We start from the raw sequence: 25000 nt of genomic DNA, 5'->3' as shown, positions 1-25000 counted from the left end.
TTATACATTTCACTACAACTATTGTAGGTTGAATAAAAAATAAAGATTGAATGAATATTGCATCTATAGCCTATGTGATGGACAAAGCAGAATTTTTTTTCTTAGTGAGCATTGGTGTATGTCCATTAAATGAACCCTGTAAGATGTAATGATTTGATGGGTCATCAGAGGCACATATTCGACCTGTCTGATGTATTTTCACTGCTTGTGTGACTTGAGTGACCATTCAAAAATAAACTGAACGCTTCTTTTCTTGTCCCTCATAAGGCACTGGTGGCTGAGATCGAAAGGAACCAGACCAAACTGGATGAGTGTCAGACACATTCTAAACAATATTGCACAGCTGTCAAGGCAAGTCCTCTCTCTAGGGTGACAATGTTTTGATTGTCTGCTACACTATGACTGATCTTTCATCACATATAGATATAGCATATGAAAATTGAAAATGAACAGGTATCTTTATAATATGAATATTGTTTCTGATAGTGAACAATGTTTCTGATCACTGTCATCTGTACTGTACCAGTGTACCTATATCTTTACTGTACAGAGTGTACCATAGATACAGTCTGTACAGGAGTATTATACTGTTATCTTTGAAGAGGAATTACGGTATTGCATTGGATATGAATTTTGTGAACCTGGAATGAAGTTGTCTTCTCTGTATCTCTACCAGGACTATGAGCTGCAGCTGATGACCTTCAGAGCGTTTGTGGAGTCGACCCAGAAGACCCCAGTGAAGAGGAGGAGGATGCACTCTTCGTCAGACACCATTACACAGGAGGTGAGGCTGTCTGGCACCCTGGTAGTCACAGCAGGGGATCAAGCCATGTAGAGACAATCCTGATTACACTTGCAGAGAGAGTTGAAGTAGTGAAGATATATTACGTTATACGGCCGCGGTGCAGCGGTAACGTCACCGTCTGACAATGTCAGCCGGACCTGCCATTGTGAGTCTGTCGCTTTAGATGAAAGCATCTGCTAAATGCAAGTCAACTTTAACTTTAGCTAACAAGTATGCAATATAATAAGTCCATCTGGTGAGGAATGTATAAGAGTTGAAATGTATAGTCAGGACTGACTGAGTGCTGTCCTTGTTGGTGTAAGACCTGTGTACTGTATGTAGGTGTGTTCTGTGTTCATCATCTTTATCACGTGCCGTTACAGTTCATGGACCTCCGCACACGCTACACAGCCCTGGTTACCTTGACAACACAGCATGTGAAGTACATCAGTGATGCCCTGAGGAGACTGGAGGAGGAAGAGGTGAGATCACAACAGATTGTGTTATTAATGACAACGGATCCACGGCGGCATGGGAATGCAGTTGAATTTTCAGATTGACATGACAACAATGTACACATGTATTACTTAGAGTATTGATATTTATTAGCAAAGTATTGGTTACACTTTACATGACAGTATCGACATAAGAGTGACATGACACTGTCATGAACGTGTCATAAACAAGTCATAAATGTTTATGACATAACGCTTCTGTTATTAAGTGACATTCGGTTTTTGTCATAACAAGTTAGGGTTAGAGTTAGGGTTAGGGTTAGAGGTTAGGGTTAGGCTTAGGGTTAGGCTGAGGGTTCATGTGTCATGACAGTGTAATTTTACTCTAATGTCGATACTGTCAAGTAAAGTGTTAACACGTTTTCTAAGAGGTACTGCACACTGAAATGGCCATGCTGGTCAGAAGATGTTGGAGATGAGCGTTACCTGCTAGTGCTTTATGCATTGCACTTAACTGTGTCACACTAAAATGCTTCCCTCTGTGCGTCCTGCAGAAAGAGGTGGAGGAGGAGCGCCAGGCCCGGGTGGGACAGGTGTCTGAGCTGCTGGGTTGGGTCAAAGGCATCCAGGAACGAGCCCAAGTCGTCGAAAGGTCACATGACCAGGACCCTAAATCATCACTGGCAGCACAGCAGGTAAGAGTCACCCGGAGTGCAGCAGGAGATATGTTGATGTGACCTTTATTTTAATGGATGCAGGGGGCGTCAGCAGGTGCAATGATGCTGAGATGTCGAGAGGTTCTATTTTATTTTATGGATTTTGCAGATGCTAACCTGTTTGTGACACAAATGTCACAAAAAGAAAACCCATAGAGATTGTGTACAAGCTCACATTGCATCCATTTTACATGCTTTACTGATGGAGTGACTTTCTGGAAGTGCCCCTGGAGAATGGTGCCTTATCAATAATATGTGCTTTTTCTGCAGGGCATCAACGAGCAGCTCGCTGCCAAGAAAGAGGAGGTCGCTGAGGCCATCCGGAACACTGAGGTGTTCCTGCTGTCTAAACAGGCCAGCATGTAAGTTCACTCACAAACAAGGTTCCCAGGGATTCACTTGTGCGCTCGATGGTGTTTTAAGCCCCCACTGTCGACTTCAAGGCACCTAACGCTAAACTTAACCCTAACCCTAACCCTAACCCTTGCCTAAACCTAGTGCCTTCCAGGAAGACGACGTTGGGGGCTTAAAACACCAAACACCCACCCGTGCACACTCTCACTGTAAATGCACATACTCACATGCATGCACATATTCACCCAAATTCCCTCTCACATACTGTACACACTTGTATATGTTCCCATACTCTCTCTCTCTCTCTCTCTCTCGGTCTCACACACACACACACACACACACACACACACACACACACACACACACAGACTGAACCAGGTGACCAGCAGCCAGTCATCATGTTGTCTCTGTTGCCTGCAGGTTGTCTCCAGAGGAGCGTGCTCAGGTGAATGCCCAACTGGAGGAGCTCACCTCCACCTACAACCAGCTGTGCGACAGCTCCGCCCAGCAGGTGCAGCAGTTGGAGGAAACGCTGGCCAAGGAGGAGCAGCGCAAGGTAGCCTGGCAACGGGGGTTTGTGGTTGAAATATGGGGGAGAGTCAGGAAGTGCAGATGCTTTGAGCTTACCGCAAAAGAGCGCCTCTTGAATATGTTGCTATATACAGCTGTGTCTTATACAGTACGTGTGAAATATGGCTTTTACTTTCACTGCCAGGGAAAGTGCTTGATGAATGTGTGTGTGTGTGTGTGTGTGGGATTATGCGAGTTGCACGGTTTGTGTTGCCTGTCACGTGTGGTCTTTTTCACATCCATCTCCACCCCCATACATCTCATGTGATAACAGTTTTGATTAATGGCATGGTGGAGTGATCTCCTAACTTTGGCAGTCACCAGGTATCGCCATCATCACAGTCATCTGCATCACCATCACCATTGCTGTCATCATTAAACATGGTCACTTAATAACTAATCACTGGCCTTAGGGAACTTAGATATGCAGAAATAGCACTGTCATAGATTGCTTCAAACATATGTGGTAGTTTGAAGTAGCTCTTCAAACCTAGCTTGAATTCCCATTTTCATGTAATGCAGTCTAATTAGCCTGCAGGCAAAGAACAATACAGTTTTTCCATGATATTTAAACTCCATGTAGAGGCCATAGAGTTCATAGATCATTCATATTTCATTTAGAAACCTAGTGCAGGAATTTATATTCACATAATATATATTTACATATTATATAATATATATTCACATATATATTATGATCACATACATGCAGTCATCTCAGAACACAGTCATATTGTTTGGTTCAGTTATTGTGAAAGTGTCTGTTGGGGGTGTGTGTTTGGAGGTGTGTGTGTGTGTGTGTGTGTGTGTGTGTGTGTGTGTGTGTGTGTGTGTGTCTGTGTGTGTGTGTGTGTGTGTGTGTGTGTGTGTGTGTGTGTGTGTGTGTGTGTGTGTGTGTGTGTGCATGCACACACTTGTCTTTGTGTGTGTGGTGTGTGTGTGTGTTCGTTTGTTTATCTGTGTTATTTTGGTTTATTGGTTTATAAATGCTATGCATTTAGAATAAAAATACTGGTCAGAGTCCAGAGGATATCTACCCATGTAGATTGAGCACAAGTGGCCAACTTCTCAACCTGCACCTCACTGTTTGAGCATGGTGTGTCCAGATCACTACAACACCTCTAAGTGTGTTTGTGTGTGTGTGTGTGTGTGAACGTGAGCTTGTGCATTTATTTTTGTTTGAGAGACCGTCTCTCTCTCTCTCTGGTGTATGTCCTTAATACAGTAATTCTTTGTGAAACCTAATCAGCATTTTGCTTCAAAATCACTAACAGCTGCCTGGAGACGAACAAGGACACTGGTCTGAACCAGGGTCAGTCAGCAAGCACAGATTGTTAGGGGTGTTATGTTTTAGATATCTGTTCAAGGGATTTATCAAATCCACAAATCACAGAGAAGATTGACTTTATAATAAAGTCCTTACAGCAAGTGGTAGCCATAAAGGGTTAGCAAAGTTTAGTGAGCTTGGATAGACACCTGGAAGTTTCAGTGGAATCGGAGCGAACCTATTGTAAATCAATCGCACAGGTAAGTCTGAGTCAGATGTTCTGTAGGTCAGCGGAGCATCCTTTGCCAGGTTAGCCAGAATACGAGTCAGTGGGCGAGGCCGCAGGCAGCAGAGTGTGGCATGCAGATCGCTAACCTCGCAGCTTCTCACCTTGTCGCTGCGTTGCCGGCGGCGACCTGTCAGTGTGTGTGTGCGTCACAGGAGCTCCGGCACGGTAAGTAGTGCTGCTTTCTCTCTTACCGTCGCTACCAGGACGAGCTACCAACTCTCCGCTCTGAAACCCCCCTCTCTCTCTAGCCCCATCTCTTCTATTGGTTTGTTTTTGTTGTTACAAACTCTACAATCTATTCCCCTTTCCAAACAGTCTCTCTCTCTCTCTCTCTCTCTCTCTCTCTCTCTCTCTCTCTCTCTCTCTCTCTCTCTCTCTCTCTCTGTTCATATCCCTCTTCTATGCTACCTCTCTGGCTTTATTCTCTTCTTATTTTTCGGTGCTGTCCCCTTTTTTCTGGTGTGCTTTTTTTAGCTTAGGCTTATGCTGCATCCTTTTTTTGTCCTAAAATGCGCTATTTGCATGCATAGTGCTTAGTAGATGCAGGATAGTTGCAAATGTTGATTCTATTATATCAGATAAAGTAACAATGATGTGCATAAATTCATTTGGAAGACAGAAACAATATATTTTGAAAGAACATCCGACTGCATTTTTTAAACAAACACAGATAGATAGAATATGCAGTATGACTGTTTGCTATTTAGTCTTTGGGGCATTTCTGGTTGACTTTCTTCTGGAGGCTTTTTTTGGGGTTCTGCTGTGTATACAGTATATATATAATGTTTCATTTGTGAAAAAGCAAGCTCCTTAGTGTGTGTGTTTCTCCACAGGGGCAGGCCGCTGTGGGCGGAGTGATTGACCTGGCCACAGTGGAGACCTTTCCTGTGTTCCAGGCAGCTCAGAGGGGACTCATCGATCAGGACACCTGCCTCATTCTGCTGGAGGCCCAAGTCATCACGGGGGGGCTGCTGCAGCCCAACTCCCCAGTTGGCCTATCACTAGATGAAGCCCAGGCTTGTGGATTAATTGACAGCCACACCAGCCAATCACTGTCTGAGCTAGAGGCTGCACTGAACATGATTGACCAAACTCGGCCCAGTCTAGGTACATTGGTCCCAGTTGCTGCAGCAATAGAGGAGGGGCTGATCAGGGAGGAAGTAGGAGTGCGTATCCTGCATCTGCAAGTGGGAACAGGCGGAGTGAGGGCATCCTCTCAGGAGGAAGGTCATAACCTTACAGATGCCATGGAGAAAGGCCTGCTGTCCCAGCGCATCTACAACAAGCTGTGCTGCTGTGTCAACCGGCGGCAGCTGATTGACCCAAACACTGCAGAGAAGCAAAGCCTACAAGAGCTGCTGAAACGTTGTGTGCCTGACCCTGAGACTGGGCTGCTCCTTCTGCCTGTCAACCAACAGCCTGGAGGCAAAGTCTGTCTGCGCTCTGGCAGAAAAGTTGGCATCTTTAGGGCGGTACAGGAGGGCCTCATAGATCGCCAAGTGACCATACGGTTGTTAGAGGCTCAGCTGTTTGCAGGAGGCATTACAGACCCACGTTCTGGTCACCGGCTCACTGTAGACGAGGCGGTGAGGCTCGGCCTTATGGACCATGATCTTGCTTGTGCCCTACTCACCCGTCAGCTTCAAGCTGGAGGGATCCTTGATCCAGCAAGTGGGAGGCGTCTGGAGTTGGATGAGGCCCTTCAGAATGAGCTGCTGTCTCCCCGCATGGCCCTGCGTGTCCTAGAGGCGCTTGCAAACTATACGGGGATGCTGTGGCCAAAGTCAGGTGAGCTGCTTCCTATCACAGAGGCCTTGCAGCAGGGCATAGTCCCAGGGGATCTTGCAAGGCAAATTCTGAGTCAACGACACGCTGTTGGTGCTCTGTACCTTCCTGAGAGCAGCCAGGTCATCCCTCTGGAAAAAGCCACTGAGGTACTAGAGCCAAATGTGGTGGACACACTGATGCAGGTGGACATTCCAGATGTGCTGCCTGGTATGGACCAATCAGGTTCAGGACTGAATCGACTCAGCTGGAGCTCCACCCCCTCTTCTTCCCCTCCACCATCTTCTCCGCCTGCAACTCCTCCAGGGCTCTCCACCAGCACTCAGGAGGCAGCACCTGAGGAGCAGGCTCAGCATCAGCTCATGGCCCACTTAAGGAAGCACAGTTACATAGATGCTCACTCAGGCCAGCGCCTGGTCCTTCTCGAACCCGAGCTGGTGGAATTGGCCTGTGCTGCTGAACAGAGCAAAGCTGATGCACAAGTCGATGTGTCAATGAAACATGCACCCGATGTATGTATGAGTGATGAGACTGAGAAGACAGGAGAGGTTCAGAAAGAACAAATGACTGTGAGATATGGTGATGAAATGCCAGATCTAATAACAAGTGATGTTGAAGGAGAGGGAAACAAGTTCTCAACCCCAGAAGATGTTGAAGGTATTAACATGAGAGATGCAAAAGTGCAGGCTGTGGAGCAGGTTCTTACTGAGCCTGTTAAAGGAAGTGAGACTGATGGAGTCAGAAGGCTAGAGGTAGAAGGTAGGGATGTGCATGCTGTGGTGGACTCTGAGGCAGGACAGGAAGATACAGATATGGAATGGACTGAAACTGTGGTTTCTTACACAGCAAAACCTATAGAGACAGCTTGGCCTGACCAGTCTTTTTCTGATAAGCAGAGTGAGGCGGAACTAGAACCATCCACAGATACAGCACAAGAGGAGGGTGCTGAAAATAAAGGAAGAAGTGAGTTTGACCAAACAAAGCCATTAGAGACTGCTGTACAACCCAAACGGGAAAGAAAACAGCGAGACCGTGAGGGAGCTGCAGCAGAAAATGTGACTGCAGAACAAAGTAAAGAAAACTCAGAAATAGAGCAAATGGCAATCGAGCTGCAGCAAGGTGGTCTGTTGACTGAGTCTGGCAATAGGCTACTCTTAGATGAGGCAGTTGCTCAGGGAGTTCTCCCAGCACACACAGCTGTTAAGCTCATGGCTAAAGCGGGGCTCTTTGGGGGCTTCCTGGATGTTACTGCCTATGAGAGTCTCAGTGTGGATGATGTTGTACAAGAGGGCCTGATGGATGAGAGCCTTCTGTCCAGTGTTCTGAAATCAGAGAAGACTCTTGCTGGAGTGGTGGATGCGGAGCGTGGGCGTCTCTGCACCCTCCGAGAGGCTGCCCAGAAAGGCCTTGTAGATGAGAACACAGCCACTCGGCTTCTAGAGGCACAGGTTGTGTCAGGTGGAGTGGTTGACCTCCGTAGAGACAAGAAGGTGTCTGTGACTCTTGCAGCCAATCTAGGCTTGATTGAAGAAGGCCAGAAGGAGGAGCTACTGGCTTTGGAGAAGGCATGTCGTGGAAAAGCCTCAGACCCCAGTACTTCACTCACCAAGACAGTATTACAACTTCAAATGGATGGGGTGGTTGATCCAAAAACCAGAGAGGTAGTGCCCCTGAAGGAAGCCCTACAGAAAGGTCTGATCACTGGAGAAGATGCACAACAAGCCCTGTCCCAGCAAGTGGCAGAAGGGGGCCTGGTGCACCATGGATCTGGCATGAGACTGCCTGTAGATGTTGCTATGCAGCAGGGTCTGGTGACTGATGAGATGGCTCAGAATCTGGAGAAGGTTGAGAAAGCGCGACAAGGAGAGGAGCCATTTGTTTCCGCATCTGATGCTGCTCTTTTCCAGGCAAGCACTGGTTCAGTTTTTGATCCAGTCTCAGGATCTAGACTAACATTAACTGAAGCCGTTGCTCGGGACCTCTTGGATGACAACATTGCAAACACAGCCATGACTTCACCAGGGGTGAATAGTGGGGTTATGGACCCGCACAGTGCTCGAATCATACCATACTTAGAACTCGTGAATCAGGCCAAGATAGACATTGAGACTGGAAGACGGTTCCTAGAGGTGAGACCCTTTCAAGGGATACTTGATGAAAATACTGGTGACTTACTGACCTTACCCCAGGCAGTAGAATCACACCATGTTGACCCAGCCCCAGCATTTAGGATGCTGCAGAGTCAGGCAGATACAGGTGGGATCATTGATATCTGTAGTGGAGAACGTCTGCCCCTACCTGAAGCTGTCAATAGAGGCCTTATTGCAGAAGACATGGCCAAGCAAATCGCTGCCAACCAAGTCCTTAAAGGGGGCCTCATAGACCTGGTGAGTGGAGAGAGAATTTATAATCTAAAGGAGGCAATACAGGATGGTTTAATTTCCAGAGACATGGCAGAAGCCATTCAGGACAACTTGAGTTCCACTGATGAGGATGAATATGTTGAGGAGGAGAGTTCAGGGACACTGGTCTCATCCACAAATGGTTCCTGTAGTCCATTGTTCACACCAACAGGTTCCAACCAAGATAAACAGATAAAGAAACCAGATGATGCCAGCACTGTTTCACTCTCAGTGCATTCTACTCAGATGGGGACAGCTGAGCCTGTCTTGATATCCAAGGATAATGTTGACCCATCACTATCAGATGAAATTAAGCCAACACAGGTTTATGAACGTTCCCTGTCACAAGACCTTGAGGGACAAATCCATGAAGAGTTTGACTCTTTGGAGGAGGGAAAGGTTATTGAATCTGATGTCTCAGTGGAAATGTTGACACAGTTTGCATTGAATGCAGAGAAGAGGATTCAGCAGGCTCTACTTGAAATACAGCCACCACAAAGCTTGAAACCTGACCTTCCCACAGAACTCACTGGGCAAGAGGCTGTACTTGAAATTCAGCCTCCACAAAGCTTTGAAACTGACCTACCCTCAACAAGCCATGAGCAGAACATTAAGATCATAGAAGACATTAAAACTGATGTAGAGCCCTCAGCTATGTATTTACTCCCTACACATGAGCCTACACAAATAGCAGAGGTTAGGAATCAGCTTGATGTGGATTCCAGCAGTCAGATAGAGTCCACTGATATACAGAGTGAGTCCAATGTCATTAGTGAGTCTAGTGTTGTTAGTGAGACCAGAGAAATTTTAGACACAGTTGTAAGAGAAGACATTTCAACCTCTGAAGAAAAATTAAAGCCATATTCTGTAACAGCCAAGAATGACCAGGCCTTTGAAAAAGCTGATGACATCTCTATCACTAGTGATCAAGAAGACAAAACAGAAGGTGTGAAGCCCTCCAGCACAGAAGGAGACATCTCTGTTGAAAAAACTGATGTAAAACTTCCATCAGCATTTGATATTGGTTCAGTTGAAATTACTGTGACACAATCTTGCGAAGAAAGTCAGGAACTCAAAGCGGAAGAAATAGAACATCCTGTTCCGAGTATGGAAAAGCTTGATGCTTCAACAACAACATCAAAGGGTTTGACTCATGGGGTTGACAGAGGATTTGATCAGCAAACACAATTCAAAGAAGATTCTCCTAAGGAGAAAACTGAAGATATGGGAAGACAAAAAGTGGGTGAGATCACTCTGGAGCAAGGTTTCGGAATACAAACAGAAAAGAACAAGAAGAAGAAAAAGAAAACTGAGGCAATTGGAGGTTCTGTTGTCAGTACTGAAAAGCTTGATGGTTCTGCAGTAACAATGGTGGAAACATCACTAAAGGATGTTGCTCAAGGGGCTGAGAGACCATTTGATCAGCAACCACAAACCACAAAAGATGCTCCAGAGGACAAAGCTGAAAATGTGGAAAGTAAAAAAGTGTGTGAGATAGCTGAAGAGCAAGTTTTTGGAGCACAATCAGAAAAGAAAAAGAAGAAGAAGAAGAAGAAAGTTGAGGCAATTGGAGAGCCTGTTGCGAGTTTGGAAAAGCTGGGTGGTTCTGCAGCAACTGTGGTGGAAATGGCAACAAAGGGTTTAGCACAAGGTGCTGAGAGCCCATTCGATCAGCAACCCCTAACCACAAAGGATGCTCCCATAGACAAAACTAAAAATGTTGAGAGAGAAAAAGTGAGTGAGATCATTGAAGACAAAACTGAAGATGTGGAAAGAGGAAAGTTGGTTGAGATCACTGAGCAAGTTATTGGTGGACAGGCAGAAAAGAAAAAGAAAGCCAAGGAAATTGAACATGCTGTTGTGAGTTTGGAGAAGCTTGATTGTACTGCAGCAACAGTGATAGAAACGACGACAACAACAAAAGGTTTAGCTCAAGGGGCTGAGAGTCCATTTGATCAGCAACCACAAACCACAAAAGATGCTCCTAAGGACAAAGCTGAAGATGTGGAAAGAGAAAAGGTGGATGAGATCACTGAAGAGCAAGTTGTTGATGGTCAGACAGAAAAGAAAAAGAAGAAGAAAAAGAAGGGAAAGAAAGGAAAGCAGCAAATGGTAGAGGAAACAGAAGAGAAAGGAGTGCATGACGGTAAAGAAAAAGAAAGTACAGATGTTACAAAGTCAACTCCAGCACCTCATGAGAAAGAAGCTTTACTCATGAAAGCTAAGGAGAGTCTCCTGAGGAAGGTGCATGAACGAGGAGTCAGTAACAAGCAGGTGGGAGAGGAGCTAGAAGCTTTGCGTCAGGGTGTTTCAAAGAAGGAGCATCATTTGGAAGAATCTAAGACTGAAAAGAAACCATCAGTGTCTCCATCAAAGGAGAGCGATACCAGAGAGATAGATCAGCTGGAAGGAAAGATTAAGGAGAGCAGTAATCTTCCGCATGATTCCCAGACTCAGTTTGCAACTGTAGTAGAGTCACATGACCAAGAGAAAAGTGATGTAACTGATGTCAAGAAGAAATCCGAGGTAGCCAGTGCTTTAGGTGACAGTCTGGTCACAGCCTCCTCTGAGTTCCCTAAGGTTGAGACAGAGGATCACTCTACAGAAGATCAGCATGGAGACAGCAGTGGAGCAGGGCTCAAGATTAGTGCTGTTCAGAGGGTTTTTTCTCCTGAAGCTGAAGTCATGGAGACTAAGCACATGGAACAGTTTGTGGAACAAATTATCTCGGAACCTGATAGGCAACCAAAAGAGCTGACTACTCCCAGAGTTGATACAGATCTCATCTTCAAGGATACTCAGGATATATGCTATGAAGGCTCCAAGGATGCTCTTGAAAAAGACACCCAGGAACTCCCTCATTCTCTAGTCCAACAAGTCAAAGAGCAACCGGTGTCTATTGAACCACCTCTAGAGATTAGTACAGATGAACAGGCAACTCCCTCTAAGGTCCCAGGCAGTCAAAGCACAAAACTCCTGCCTAGCAAAACAGAGGTGGAGAAGGTGGGAATTCAAACCATGACTGGCAGCAGCATTGACACCAAAGAGGAAGCTCATGGTCTGGAGTCTCCAGAAGAGTCTGGGTCTTCAGTGTCAGAGGAGATTCTGGAGCCAGACACCACTGAAAATTGGGAGGAAGAAGAGAGAGAGGCCAAAGAAAAGAGTCGAGAGATGGAAGCAGCTGAGATGTTGAAAAAGAAGAGCACTGCAAAGACGAGGAAGGTAAACATTGTTGTATGCTTTTTTAGAATCAAAGCCATCACAAAATACTTAGACCTAACTATATTGATGCTTTTGTTTATGAGTTTCTCTGGTCTTTCCCAGTCCTCTCTGGCTCGTCAGGAGTGCCTTGAGCATGACCAACAGATTGTGGCCCTGCTCTCCATGGTGAGACACATTGAGGTTCGCCTCAAACAGCAGCAACAGCAAGCAGTGGGTCGCAGTCTCGTCGCTCTGAATGACATCATCAAACAGACAGAGGTAGGAATATGTAATGTTTGCGTTACCACATGTTGCAATTGCTAGCCTGGGGTGCGTTTCCCAAAACCATAGTTGCTAACTAAGTTAGCAACTTTGTTGGTTGCAATGCAATTTCCCATTGCCAACCAACTACAGCTTGAGAATCGTGCGGACCAATTGAATCATCCGGGTGGGCTTTATATAATGATGGACAGATGAGCAACGGTACCTATTCATTCACGTGACCTGAGCACTCTTTGGTTGAATTTGTTTACAGCATAAAGCTTGTCGCTAGAGAAGCTACAGTACAGGTGTATGTCGTTATCGTGTCTGTTGTACAAGATTTTGACAGTGCAATGACTTTAAAAAACAAAACATTGATTAAGGCATTTGTCGAGAAAAAGGATGTTCTGACTGTTCTCTGCAGAATTCATGTTATTGGTTAGGTCTATCCAATTGTGCGCAGAGGCATTGTTCCCCTGTATCGGTTGAAACACGCACCATAATCACATCGAAATGCTTAAATTCCAGACTCAAATTCTGAATAGAATTTTGAGTATGGCTACGTCAGGCTATGCAATTGCATTATATGAATGACTGTATGAATGTATACATTCTGACATGAATGTATACACCACAGAAAAATGTATTGGACTATCACTTGACAGTCAGTGTTTGTCTTCTATATCATTGTCTCACTAGGCCCTGGCTCTGGAGCTGACTGATTTGGAGCCTGAGGTTAAGAAGGAGGTGGATGCTGCTCAGAATCTGCTTGAGTCCTGTTCAGAGGAAGTCCCTCCTCAGCTGATGAAGGCTTTGGAAAAGGATGGGCGGAGCCTAGCTCGCTCTTATGAAGCTGCAAAAGAGCTATCACGGAATTCTTTGCAAGGCCTGAAAGATCACCATGATTCACAAAAGGTAAATAGTTTAGTCAACATTTTTAGATAGCCTAATAATGATAATGTCAAATAAATTGTGGTGTAAATGCAACTAATGTGAAATGAGGTTTCTGGTCCTTGAATTTAACAGAATTGATGCATTTGTGCTGTTAAATAATAAATGAGACCAGAGGGTTTTGCTTCTGGCCTTGTCCTAAAGGACATGTGTGACTGTTTCTGGTGTTCTGTAGGAGACTGTGAGGGCAGAGCTTCAGTCTCTTGGGCAGCGTGTGGAGGGACTCCTCTCCTGGCTCAGTGACACAGAGGTACAGATGGGAGAGACTGAGGGACTGACCAGGAAAGACAGTAGCCCCGAACACCTCACACAAAGGCTGCAGCTCTGCAAGGTGTGTCATCACATACTCAGGCCCCTCTGACATCACTAATTTCCCCCATTTCCTCTTGCTTATTGCTGTTTCCATCTGGATCAGTCCTTCTGCATCATTGTATCTCCCCCTCTTTTTTTCCTGCCTTCCTATCTGTCTAAATATCTGTCTATCTGTGGAATGCCACTCTTAATCCTTGTGTCAGTTTTATATGTGAATTTATGAGGGCATTTAGCAACACCTCTAGCAGCTAGCAACAAACATAGAACTGAATTCTATGGCGTGATGGTGAATGTTGACAAGTAATTGGCCAATTCAGTCATTCCTGACGTGGAATTCAATTCCTTTGTCTCCATTGTGCTCTGGTGAAGATGCAGACATACAATGTTGTCTCTTTGTCTCTCCTTGTAGTTATAGTATGTCAACTTCTCTTGAGTTCCAATTTTCTGCTTTATCTTAAAAGGATATTATTTATCGCACTTATAGGAACTGCAGGATCTGCTCAGTGCCCGCTCCAGTGATGTGAGCTCAGTGGGGCTGGACATCCAGGAGTTCATCTCGGAACATGCCCAGGACCTGCAGCCAGAGCAGAGCAGGCACCTGCTGGGGCAGCTGCAGCAGCTTCAGGGGGCCTTCCACCAGGCTGCTGGCCGTACACACGCCCGAGCCGAGGCCCTCTCCGCCCAAAGAGCGAGGGAACAGGAGAGAGAACGGCAGGAGAAGAAGAAAGAGCAGGAGGAGAAGAAGAGAGCAACAGAGAGCAGCAGGGAGAGAGAGGTTTGGAGATACCCGGGAGGATGACTGCGCTGTGGATAGTGCTTCTTGAAACAGAAACTTACTAATGCACTGTTAACGCCCACAATAATAATGCTCACTCTCAGAGTTGAATAATGTTACTCAAAATTGGTTTAGCATGACTAATGGAATCTCTTTTAGCACAGCCGCAAAGCTCTACACACTTCACATTAACATAGAATTGCTTCAGAAATGTTTCAGTCTTAGCTTATGGAGATGATTTCGCTCACACCCATCTGTTTCTCAATATTAGAGACTGGATAAATGCTTCTCTCACTGCTTCAGACAGTGTCTTAGCTCTATAGTGCTGCTACCACAACTGGCTTCTATTCAGGCGTGTGCCTCTTCGCATGTGTGTTTCTCTCACCGTGTGTATTAACGTGTCTGCCTTGCTCTTACAGATTGCCACAGAAGACAAATGCTTGTGTCCCTTCGGAGATTTTAAATCAGCCCCTGCTCTTATGAATTGCTATCACTTCCCCCTCTCCTCTTGGTGTCGACCACAGGAAGGAGAGGGGGAATTTAATGCACTTTTCCACACGCGTGTCGAAAATATTTCCACTGTTTATGTCGCTTCCGTGTGCTGTTGTTTATTTAAGGAAATGTTGTTGTCTGCTTGTGTGTGATCTGGACATATCCTGCTCAAACTCTGGCAAAAAGCATCTGCTGTTTTGATGATAGTTGGGTTGATTTTCAAAATGCAAGCATTCCAGTTGTGGCCGTTTTTGTGTGTGTGTGTGTGGTGTGTGAGACGTTGCTGTTGAAACGAAATAAGGCATAACTGATAGGTGATCAGGCAATCAGATACAAACATGTTGAACTTGATAACCACATTAACATTAGCTTCAAGAACCACAAAGGCACTCGTCATAACGGTTCCCTCTCCATCTCTGCTGTGAAGGTGGTCCAGCAGCAGAAGGCGGAATGTTCCCAGAAGTTAGAAGGCCTGTCCATGTGGTTGGCTGGAGCAGCCAGCCTATTGGCCAGTCAGAAGAAGGTTGGAGCAGAGTCTGGAGATGTGAATGAGCTGCAGCAGAGACAGAAGGAATTGAAGGTGAGCCAGTCAGTCCCTCATGCTACTCCTCTGTAAGCACACAGTTACATGACAAGTCTTTTTTGTATAAAAGTATATATATATAGTAAAGTATATATACTCTTTTTGATCCCGTAAGGGAAATTTGGTCTCTGCATTTATCCCAATTAGTGAAACACACTCAGCACACAGTGAACACACAGTGAGGTGAAGCACACACTAATCCCGACGCAGTGAGCTGCCTGCTACAACTGGCGCTCAGGGAGCAGTGAGGGGTTAGGTGCCTTGCTCAAGGGCACTTCAGCCGTTCCTACTGGTCAGGGTTCGAACCGGCAACCCTCCGGTTACAAGTCCGAAGCGCTAACCAGTAGGCCACGGCTGCCACAGGCATCATCAATTATCATAAATGAATGCTTATGCTTCCTTAAAATATGCCATTTTGTTTACGTTAATATTTGGCCAATAAATTATTTACTTTGATAACAAACACACAACATTTCTACCCTGGAAATCCAGAATTCTTGCGAAAGCACAATTTGAATTGTCTCTGCGAGACACTCTGGCAATGAATAATGATGCACGTTACTTTTACCCCTTTCATCGCAAGAAATCACATCGGTTTGAGGCAAGCTAAACAGATGACAACAGTGCTGCAACGAATCAGTCAGTAAACATTGGTCATAGTGTTATCCAATTGCATAGAAGTCCGGAATCAGTCAGTAAACATTGGTCGTAGTGTTATCCAATTGTGTGCAGTGAGATTTTTCAAATGCATGCTTGGTACCGCCCCTCGAGTTGGGCTATTTTCATTATTTGTGGCCAGACCCTTAATCTTTCTAGATTACCAGGGTCTGGATTTTCCAGGCTGCAACATTTCAGCTTCAGCTCAAAAAAAAAAAAAAAAGTCCTGTACTCACGTATTTACCTCATGGATGCTGTTAACAGGATGTGCAGAAAGACCTTAAGACCAAAGGAGAGTCTGTGATGGAGGCCATTCGCTCAGTGGAGGAGTTCCTGGCTGAGCGTGGGGACAGCCTGAGCCCAGAGGAGCGTGCCAACCTGCAGGGGGCGCTAGCCCGCATGAAGGAGCAGTACCACTCACTGACCGACACCACCCACTCATCGCTGGCCCAGCTAGACACAGCCATCAGCACCACGGTCCAGCAGAACACACAGAGAGTACGTACCTCCAGCTTCATTCCTGTTCGAGCCATGATTGTCTGATATAATGGGGCAATTCCATGCAAAATTGTCACATCTATAACGCCAACACAATGCCATGGTATTTAGTTGGCGTTATGGATGTGACAGTTTTGCATGGAATTGCCCAATGCATGTACACATTTTTCTTAAAACATTGAATAAAACATTTTTCATAAAACAATATTATTTTCACACTACATAATAGCTATTTATCTAGACTCATCCCTGTTTCCCTCTCTGGCCTCCCTAAAGGCAAAGGCAGTAGAGGACTTGCAGGAAACTCAGGGGAAAATTAACTCGCTGATGGAGGAGCTGTCCTCATTGGACCAGCCTGACCGGAGGCGGTCACTCGGAGAAATGGTCGTCGATTCTGCATCCTCCCCTCCATCACAGGGCAGCCTGCAATCTCACAGTGGCATGCTACAGGTGTGTAATTGATTGTGGTCAGAATGAGTTACATATTTACTGTGACATCTCTTTAGCTGAAAGAAATTTTGAGCTCAGGCCGTTTTAATATTAATTATCACCTGCATAAGCTGCATACTCGTTACTGTTGGTCTCGGATTGTTTCTGTGTGGTCTTTATAGCGAAGTTACACCAGGCGCGTAACTGAAGCGCTCCGTTCACGACGCGTAAAATCCATTTTATCGAACGTACGCGCCACTATCACGTCTGGTGTTGCTACTTCCATTGATTATAGTGGAAGCTAATGGTTGCAGCAGACGCAACGTGAACGGAACACTTTAGTTACGTGTCTGGTGTAGCTCAGCCCTTAGAGTGTGATCCTGATGAGTTGTGTGTGTATTTGCAGGCGGAGCTGCAGCAGCTTCAGGAGCAGCAGGCGCACCTGCTGCAGGTGTCGCAGTCGGCACGTGAGCTGCTGGCCCAGCCGGACTCCGCCGTGCCCCCGGAGGAGAAGCAACGTCTCCGCTCCCAGCTGGACCGGCTGCAGAGCGAGCACCAGGAGCGGCTGCAGCGCTGCCAGGACCAGCTGCGCCGTGCCGACGCCCTGCAGGACGAGCACGCCAAGTTCCTGCAGGAGCACGGAGACCTGGCCGCCTGGCTGGAACTGAGCGAGGGTCAGCTCCGCTCCCTGGGGGAAGGAGAAACCAACGCACAAGGGCTTAAGGAAAGACTAGAGGAGCACAAAAAGGTATCGTTTTTTGTTATATGTATGTAACCTCAGCTATATTAATTAATCAGTCGCCACATTACACTTATTAGATCATGGCCATGGCCATCTTGGGTAATGAGGCATGATTTATATTTGGTCACATGTTCTGTTGCATTAGAATGACCTAATACCTCATTTTGACCCAACTGTATTTATTTCCCTCAGTTGGCGGAGGACGTGATCTGTCACAAAGCAGACCTGCGCTTCGTGTCAATCTCAGGTCAGAAGGTCCTGGACTCAGTCCAAGGTGCTCTGGAGAGGGTTGGTGGGGAAGACCCAGCCCTAGAAGAGACCAAACAAATAGTCAGCGACCGGCTCCAGGATGCCACACAACGTTACAGTGCACTACACAGCAAGGTACAGTTACACAACATGCAAAACACACTGCAGTACAACACATGTGGTTTGGGAGAGGTTTGGGTGAGGTTTGGGTGAGGTTTGGGTGAGGTTTTGGAGAGGTTTGGGAGAGGTTTTGGGTGAGGTTTGGGGGAGGTTTGGGAGAGGTTTGGGTGAGGTTTGGGAGAGGGGAGATCTTGCACACACTCCTCACTCCTCGTCTTTCCTCCTCAGTCCTCTGACCTGGGCTCCCGTCTGAGTGGACTCCTTGACCGGTACCAGCAGTACCAGGACGATGCAGGTTCACTTGAGACGTGGTTGACAGCACAGGAGAAGACCCAGAGCAGCCTGAAGCTCAGTGGAGAAAACACAGACACACAGGCTCTACAGAATTCACTACGCGCTATACAGGTAAGAGACATTGCATTACATTTAGCAGACACTTCTTGACCGCCCTGCCTTGAAAACCAGAAGACAACAATTTTATCACCAAAATTCCTTAGCTGATGTTTTTAGTGAGGTCCCACCTTTTGAAGGTTTTAGAATATCTTACTAGCATGGATTTTAAAAAACATATTTAAATAGCCTTAGTTGCTGAAATGGCTTTAAATTAAACAAACAAACACTTCTTAACCAAAGCGACTTACATATGTCAGCTATATTACAAGGGATCACATTGTTCCCGGAGCAACTTGGGGTTAAGTGCCTTGCTCAAGGGCACAGCGGTGGAAGCCGGGAATTGAACCCACAACTTTCAGGCTACTGCACGCTAGCCCAGCTCCTTAACCACTACACTACCACCGCCCCACTAGACATGACCATACAAAACACTCACCCACTTACTTATAAACCACTGTTTCTCAAAGTGTGGTTCAGGGACCACTGGTGGTCCTCAAGCTATCCCAAGTGGTCCCCGAGCAGATGTGGTAAAATATAATATAGATGACGCGTTTGCAATATTGAACCAACTTGTATGTGAATCCAAACAGTTCTGCAAGACTGCCTATGTAAGTTATGCCAGTTAAATCATAGGAATCCTCTGACACAATAAGCATGGTCCAAAGACAAAGTGGTTCAGTGAGTAAGCCTATTGTGTAATATACTGTTGAAGTAGGTCTACTGTGTTTTTTAGCTAGTTGGTCTGTGATTTTTTTTTTATCAGTTACAGTAAGTGGTCTTAAAAAGTTTGAGAAACACTGTTATAAACGCTTGACTCATCAGTGTTTTCTATTACCATTTGAGATGACAGCACACCCACATACTCTTACGCACACACACACACACACACTACAGAGCACACGATGAATGTCACAGATTCAAACACACAGACTCAAATGCAGAATTTACAGATCCCGTATCATTTCCTCCCCATGGCTCCTCCTCACTCCATGTCTCCATGCTGTTGGTCAGAGTAGACAAACCGCACTCTCAAGTATTTTCTCATGACTTATTCATTAATGCAAGGGATCAAAAGAGTATATATACTATACTATATACTGTACTATACTATACTATACTATACTATAATGCCATGTCCACAGACGCGTTTCGGCCTGAGCCATCGTCAGTGTGTGTAAGTAATGAGAAAATACTTGAGAGTGCGGTTTTTCTACTCTAACTTGTCACTTTTATAACTCACACTTGAAAATTGCTGTGAGATTTGAAGTTGAGCGCGCCTGTTCTCACTACTCCATGCTGTTGGTCAGCTGTTACAGGATGAGCTGGCAGAACGCTCCCTGCAGCTGGAGAGGGTGAAGAGGGCAGGCCGCGATCTGACCAGTACTCAGGAGACGCCCACCCTCAAGGCAGCAGACGTCCTCAGCACCACAGGTATGCATGTCCCAACCCCACGTCCAGGCCTCTCAACATGTGTTTTCTCTCAGCGGAGACATGGAGAGCTTATGGCAATTATGTTTATTAAAGAGTGCTCACAGAGAGAAACTTAAAACCATGTACTTGATCTGTATCCCATGGTTTTAAAAACAACTACAGCAAGATGTAAAAAAAAAGCTTTTGTAAAACATTGTGATTTTGGCACAGCACTGTAAGCATGAATGCAAAAAGTGGTTTGAATGGAGGCCTCTTTTTGGGGCTTCAGACCCCCTCTGCACTTAAAACTCCTTATGCTGTCACATATTTCAGAAAGAGAGACTTGCTGCAATGTTTTTATTGTCAACACCCTCTTATTTATGAACCCATGACCGACAAATGACCTTGTATTATTCATTGTATGAATTGTTATTCACTGGTTTGTTTGACCTTTAGTCATTATTATGTCACAGATCACCTTGTAATTTACATTTTTGGGGACTGAATCAACCATGTTCAAATCATTTGTTGCTCTTTTCTTGTGCAGAACATCTGGAGGGTCGTTTTGGCTCTCTGTCGGAGTCGGCGTCGGCCCGTGCAGAGCAACTCCAGACCGCCGTGGCCCAGTCGGTCAGCGTTCAGGAGGGTCTGAGGACGCTGCTCTCCTGGTTGAATGGGCTTGCATTGGCTCCAGGTCCAGTTCAGCCCACGGTCAAAGCCGTGCAAGAGGCACTCACTCAGAACCAGGTAATGACACACACACACACACACACACACACACACACACTCACACACACACACACACACATCAATTTCATTTCTCACTGAAGCCATAAGTGTAGAAAGTGTGTACACTAATTTTTCAGTAATTGTAAAGGCACCATTTATGGTGAGAATAAGATATTTGGGTTTTATGTGGGTTTTACCAACATGATGAATAGACAGAATATTAAGGAAGATTAATTCCCCCTGTAAGATCAGTTATGGTCCTGTTTTGCTTGCTCTCACCTTATCCTTCCCTGTGTTTCAGAAACTGCGTCAGGAGCTGCTGTCCCACCAGGGCAGCGTGGATTCGACGCGCGACTCCGTGTCCCGACTCCTTCAGACATCAGATGCCACGGCGGCCTCCGGCCTCCAGGGGGAGCTGCAGGATCTGAGCCAGCGCTACAGCTCGGCCCAGTCCCAGCAGATGGAGCGGGAGGTGGAGCTCCGTGAGCTCCTGCCCAAGTTGGAGAGCTTCGAGCGCCTCAATGGCGACCTGCGCAGCTTCGCCCAGAACCACCAGAGGGCGCTGAGCCCTGCAGGACAGCCAGACCGCAGCGTGGGGGATTACAGACAGACCATAGAGGTAAACAGTCTCCTCAACCATAATTATTTATGCAACAGATGAGAAACATGTTTGAAAAACAACGTTTTTAATGCAGCCTTTTTTATGCACTGATAGGTGAAGTGTGGTGTAGGGTGTTCATAAACCATCCGCTTTCAAACAATTGCACTATAAGAGACATAATTGCCATTAGCAAAATACTAATTGTGTTTAAATGCTGATAAGTTTTATCTTAGAGAGTTATGCCACTATGCTGTGAAACTTAACATCTTCATGTAATCTTTTTTTCTTCTTAGTTTCATGTCATACTGGCTTGTTTTGTTTCAGTTATTTACCCTTCAGTGGTCTACATTTAGACCAGAGCATAGCTTTCGTTTCGTGGCCTGTAATTTTACCCTTTATTGTGCCAAACTGCATATAGGAAAATAGCTATCCTGTCCATATTCATTCTTGTCCCATGGAAAAATGAGTAAGCTTACATCACACTATATGCATGCGTGGCATTTAGATCATAAATGTGCATCTCAAATATAGAAATCTATATAAGAGGTGGTATCTCTGCCAGCATGGTTGTCTTCTTTTATAATGGTCTGTGCTTCAGAGGGACCACAGAGGGGAAGAAAGTTGGGTTTGATTTTGGGACAAGAAATGTACACTTCACCTGAAATCTCAGTGAACCCTCTCTTAGATGAGGGACTGTAGTGTAATGTTACATGTGGTCATCGTCATAGATTAAATTGGGTATCTCTAAGTGAGTGGGAATGGGTGAGATTAATGGCCATCGCTCTTGATTCTCCACAGGGCATAAGATCGGACCTTACACAGGAGGCCGGCCAGCTGAAGTCATTTGTGGATCTGGGGAAAGACCTCAGCCAGTCGGCTACCCTCACAAACACACAAAGCCTTTTAGACGCAACCAAAGAGGTGGTCGATGAGTTCACCCTGCTGGAGGCCAATGTCAATGACAGGTATATCACCAATAGGGTTATTATCGAGGTGCAGCTGTGCAGCAGTTACCCACATGTTTCTTTTAGGATCACCAAAGTACACTTGTGCATAACATGCGTCACTTTGGCCTTCCCTTGCACAAGAGTCCAAGAGTTTCCCAGGGCAAAATGTGCATGTGTGTTTTGTGTGCTGTCTTTTGTCACGATAGAAGGGGCTATATATGATTTGAATAAGTGTGAACATTAGCTTTCCATCAGTAGCCTCTGTCCTTTCCAAATATAGTGCCAGCACAACGCTACAAATCAGACCAGAAAAGGGAACATTGCACCAAAATATTTCAAACCATGTCATTTCCTGGAATAAAAACTTTTTTTTTATAAGGTCAACATAATCACTCTTTGTTGGGGTGTCGGCAGATTAATTTAGCATGACTGCTTACAGAAGATTTTTTAGGCAGTAGCCTGAGGTTAAAGAGAGCAAAATTGTCAGACCAACCCTCACAAACACTGTAGTGATCCAGACCTCTAACCTTTAACTGATTAACCTCTCAGAGCGGACCCTTGAGTACAAAATAATTGCTATTGAACAATGTCGGGAATTCATTGTCGGCTTTCACCTTCCCTGCTTTAAGGTGATTGGAGACTCATAAATCTCGTAAAGCTCTCTGGCCCATCCCTCAAGAAGCACGAATGGAAAAACTGTGCTAATGCCTCCTCTGTTTCTTTTTGCTCCCCCTCCCCACCCTATCACCCACCCATCCCTCTGTCTCTCTCTCTCTCCTCCCTCTGTCTCTTTCTCTTTTTTTCCCCTCACTCTGTCTCTCTCTCTCTCTCTCTCTCTCTCTCTCTCTCTCTCTCAGGTTCAACGCTCTGCAGAACTGTGTACAGCAGCTGGCCCAGTTCCGTTCGCTCTCCGGCTCCCTCCTCAGGTGGCTGCAGGCATCGCAGGAGCAGCTGCCTGCCAAAGAGCCCAGCCTCAACACTGAGGCGCTGCAGAGGAGGGCACAGCAGCTGGAGGTGTGTGTGTGTGTGTGTGTGTGGGGGGGGGGGTGTGTGTGTATAAACATGCAATCTGCTCTTTCTGTGAAAGAGCTGCATTCTTCAAAACACTGTAGGTTTGCCTCGGGGAGTGTTCACAGATTACATTCAGACTCCCTCGTAGCCCAGAGTAGATCTCGCTGACGGTGCACCTGTGAGCTGAATACTGAATATTGCTGCTGAGCTAGGGGAGTAGCGAAAGGCTAATTTATTACTCTCCTGTAAGAATAGATGATGAATGAAATCGTCCATGTAACAGAGGACAAGTCCAGTATTACCTAATACTACACACCAGAGCTAGGCTTTGCAAGTCCGACGACCAGAACCCTTTAGTAATTTGGGTGACATCATAGCATTTGTTCCTGAGTTCTTGTCATGGAATGTATAGCTTCATCGGTCTCATCACATCACTTCATGTCACAAAATAAATGTGTTGATTCTTTCACTAGCTCTTCCAGGCTAGATGTTAAAGTGCCCTTGATTAGAAAGTAGTCTCACTGCACTCATGTCCAGCTGCAGAGGTCAACCTCTTGCATATGAAGAGTTTGGTTTCAAAACGCTATTTCTCCATTTTTACATGGATACATTAAAAAGTCAGGCTATTTAATTGAGTATTTCAGGTAATATCAATCAGATTGCTGTTGTGTTGTTTTGATTGAGTAAAGATAAATCAAATAACAATACCCAGTCACAGTTTTACTAAAACTACTGTAAAAAAATATTTACATTCACATACATTTTCTTTTCCAGGAGCTGTTGGACCAGTGGAAGGCCCAGGGTGGGCGTGTGCAGGAGCTGAGTGGCAGCAGCACCGAGCTGGAGAGCCTCATCATCAGCATCACCACCCCCCACGGCAAGACCGGTAACTCATCAGCCAATCACGCTTGTCTCTTAAGCAGTCAACCAATAGCAGTCTATCCTGGTCAGATCTGAGACTTCCCGTAATATCTGTTCCCAAGTATTACCCCCCCCCAGTGGTGTACAGTGTGTGTCTATGCATGGCCTTTTGTGTGTTTGTGTGATGCTTACTGTATGTGTGGGGTTGTTAGGTGTATGTGCTTCGTGCTTTTGTGAGTGTGTGTGTGTTGCCAGAGCCTGTCTGAGTGTACAGTGTGTCTCTCTCCCAGGTGTGCCACAGGTTAATGGTGCCAGCAGCCCCAGCAGTGTCAATGGCATACACACCTGTAAAGGTGAGAACAACCTCCCCCACCAAGCGCCCCAGTCCACCAACACTCTCATTTCAGTACACACACACACGTGGCCAGCCACATACATGTAGATAGCATCACACAAACCCATGCACAGGACATCTCCAACTCCCATGCCTGCAATAGACATGCTCCTTTCCTTTATTTGCATTCATTTGCATCACAAAGAATTTCGCCCATACAAATAACCCTTACTCAAATGCACAATACCCATCTCTCTCAAACAAACACACACACACACACACACACACACCATATACTCACCCCCTACACACACCCGTACCCATACTCTGCTTTCAGTGGTAACAAGCATTTCAAACTGTCATCACTCTTCATGCAACTCCCTCTACTCTTTAGCTGCTTTCACTATTCTCTCAGTTCAAGTTATCTTCCTCTGTCTCTCTTTCTCTCTCTCTCTCTCTCTCTCTGTCTCTTTCTCTCTCTCTCTCTCTCTCTCTCTCTCTCTGTCTCTCTCTCTCTTTCTCTCTCTCTCTCTTTCTCTCTCTCTCTCTCTGTGTCTTTATCTCTCTCTGGCTGATCAAGTTGACTTGAGGAAGGAAATGTTCCCACGATTCAGCTACCTCAGGACAGATATCCTCATGCTGCTGCATTGCCTCCCTCTCCCTGCTCGTGTGTTTGAGTGTGTGTTGTAACGGTCTGTCTTTCTCAGCTCAAATATAAGGGAAAGGAACATAAGGAAATTCAGGCACATTACACAGGACTTACAATGCATAAATGCTCATTTACTAAACCCTTTGAATTAGTAAGGTGACATTTCATTAATG

At 45.7% G+C, this 25000-nt stretch overlaps 1 protein-coding gene across 16 annotated transcripts in view; it reads left to right on the top strand.

Moving 5' to 3' along the window:
* The window catches only part of macf1a (microtubule actin crosslinking factor 1a), a 195251-nt gene that overhangs the window by 108399 nt on the left and 61852 nt on the right, over positions 1-25000 (top strand). For 13 of the 16 annotated variants that reach the window (XM_076301490.1, XM_076301491.1, XM_076301484.1 and 10 more), the window contains 24 exons: positions 268-351; positions 677-784; positions 1168-1266; positions 1794-1934; positions 2226-2317; positions 2730-2865; positions 5269-11844; positions 11947-12102; positions 12784-12999; positions 13211-13366; positions 13832-14122; positions 15042-15194; positions 16119-16352; positions 16629-16802; positions 17188-17529; positions 17716-17907; positions 18121-18297; positions 19593-19716; positions 20243-20442; positions 20726-21043; positions 21824-21990; positions 22830-22986; positions 23758-23869; positions 24135-24197. In XM_076301490.1, coding sequence (XP_076157605.1) covers positions 268-351; positions 677-784; positions 1168-1266; positions 1794-1934; positions 2226-2317; positions 2730-2865; positions 5269-11844; positions 11947-12102; positions 12784-12999; positions 13211-13366; positions 13832-14122; positions 15042-15194; positions 16119-16352; positions 16629-16802; positions 17188-17529; positions 17716-17907; positions 18121-18297; positions 19593-19716; positions 20243-20442; positions 20726-21043; positions 21824-21990; positions 22830-22986; positions 23758-23869; positions 24135-24197 — 10468 coding nt within the window. The remainder of the gene's footprint in view (positions 1-267; positions 352-676; positions 785-1167; positions 1267-1793; positions 1935-2225; positions 2318-2729; positions 2866-5268; positions 11845-11946; positions 12103-12783; positions 13000-13210; positions 13367-13831; positions 14123-15041; positions 15195-16118; positions 16353-16628; positions 16803-17187; positions 17530-17715; positions 17908-18120; positions 18298-19592; positions 19717-20242; positions 20443-20725; positions 21044-21823; positions 21991-22829; positions 22987-23757; positions 23870-24134; positions 24198-25000) is intronic. The other 3 variants (XM_076301492.1, XM_076301480.1, XM_076301489.1) reach the window with 2 other exon arrangements.

The sequence above is a fragment of the Alosa pseudoharengus genome, unplaced genomic scaffold, assembly GCF_046254945.1.
Source record: "Alosa pseudoharengus isolate Yale_2024_CS ecotype anadromous, Long Island Sound unplaced genomic scaffold, YU_APseudo_1.1 YU_APseudo_1.1_scf_23, whole genome shotgun sequence".
Lineage (NCBI taxonomy): Eukaryota > Metazoa > Chordata > Actinopteri > Clupeiformes > Clupeidae > Alosa > Alosa pseudoharengus.
This window is presented reverse-complemented; position numbering and strand designations above follow the sequence as displayed.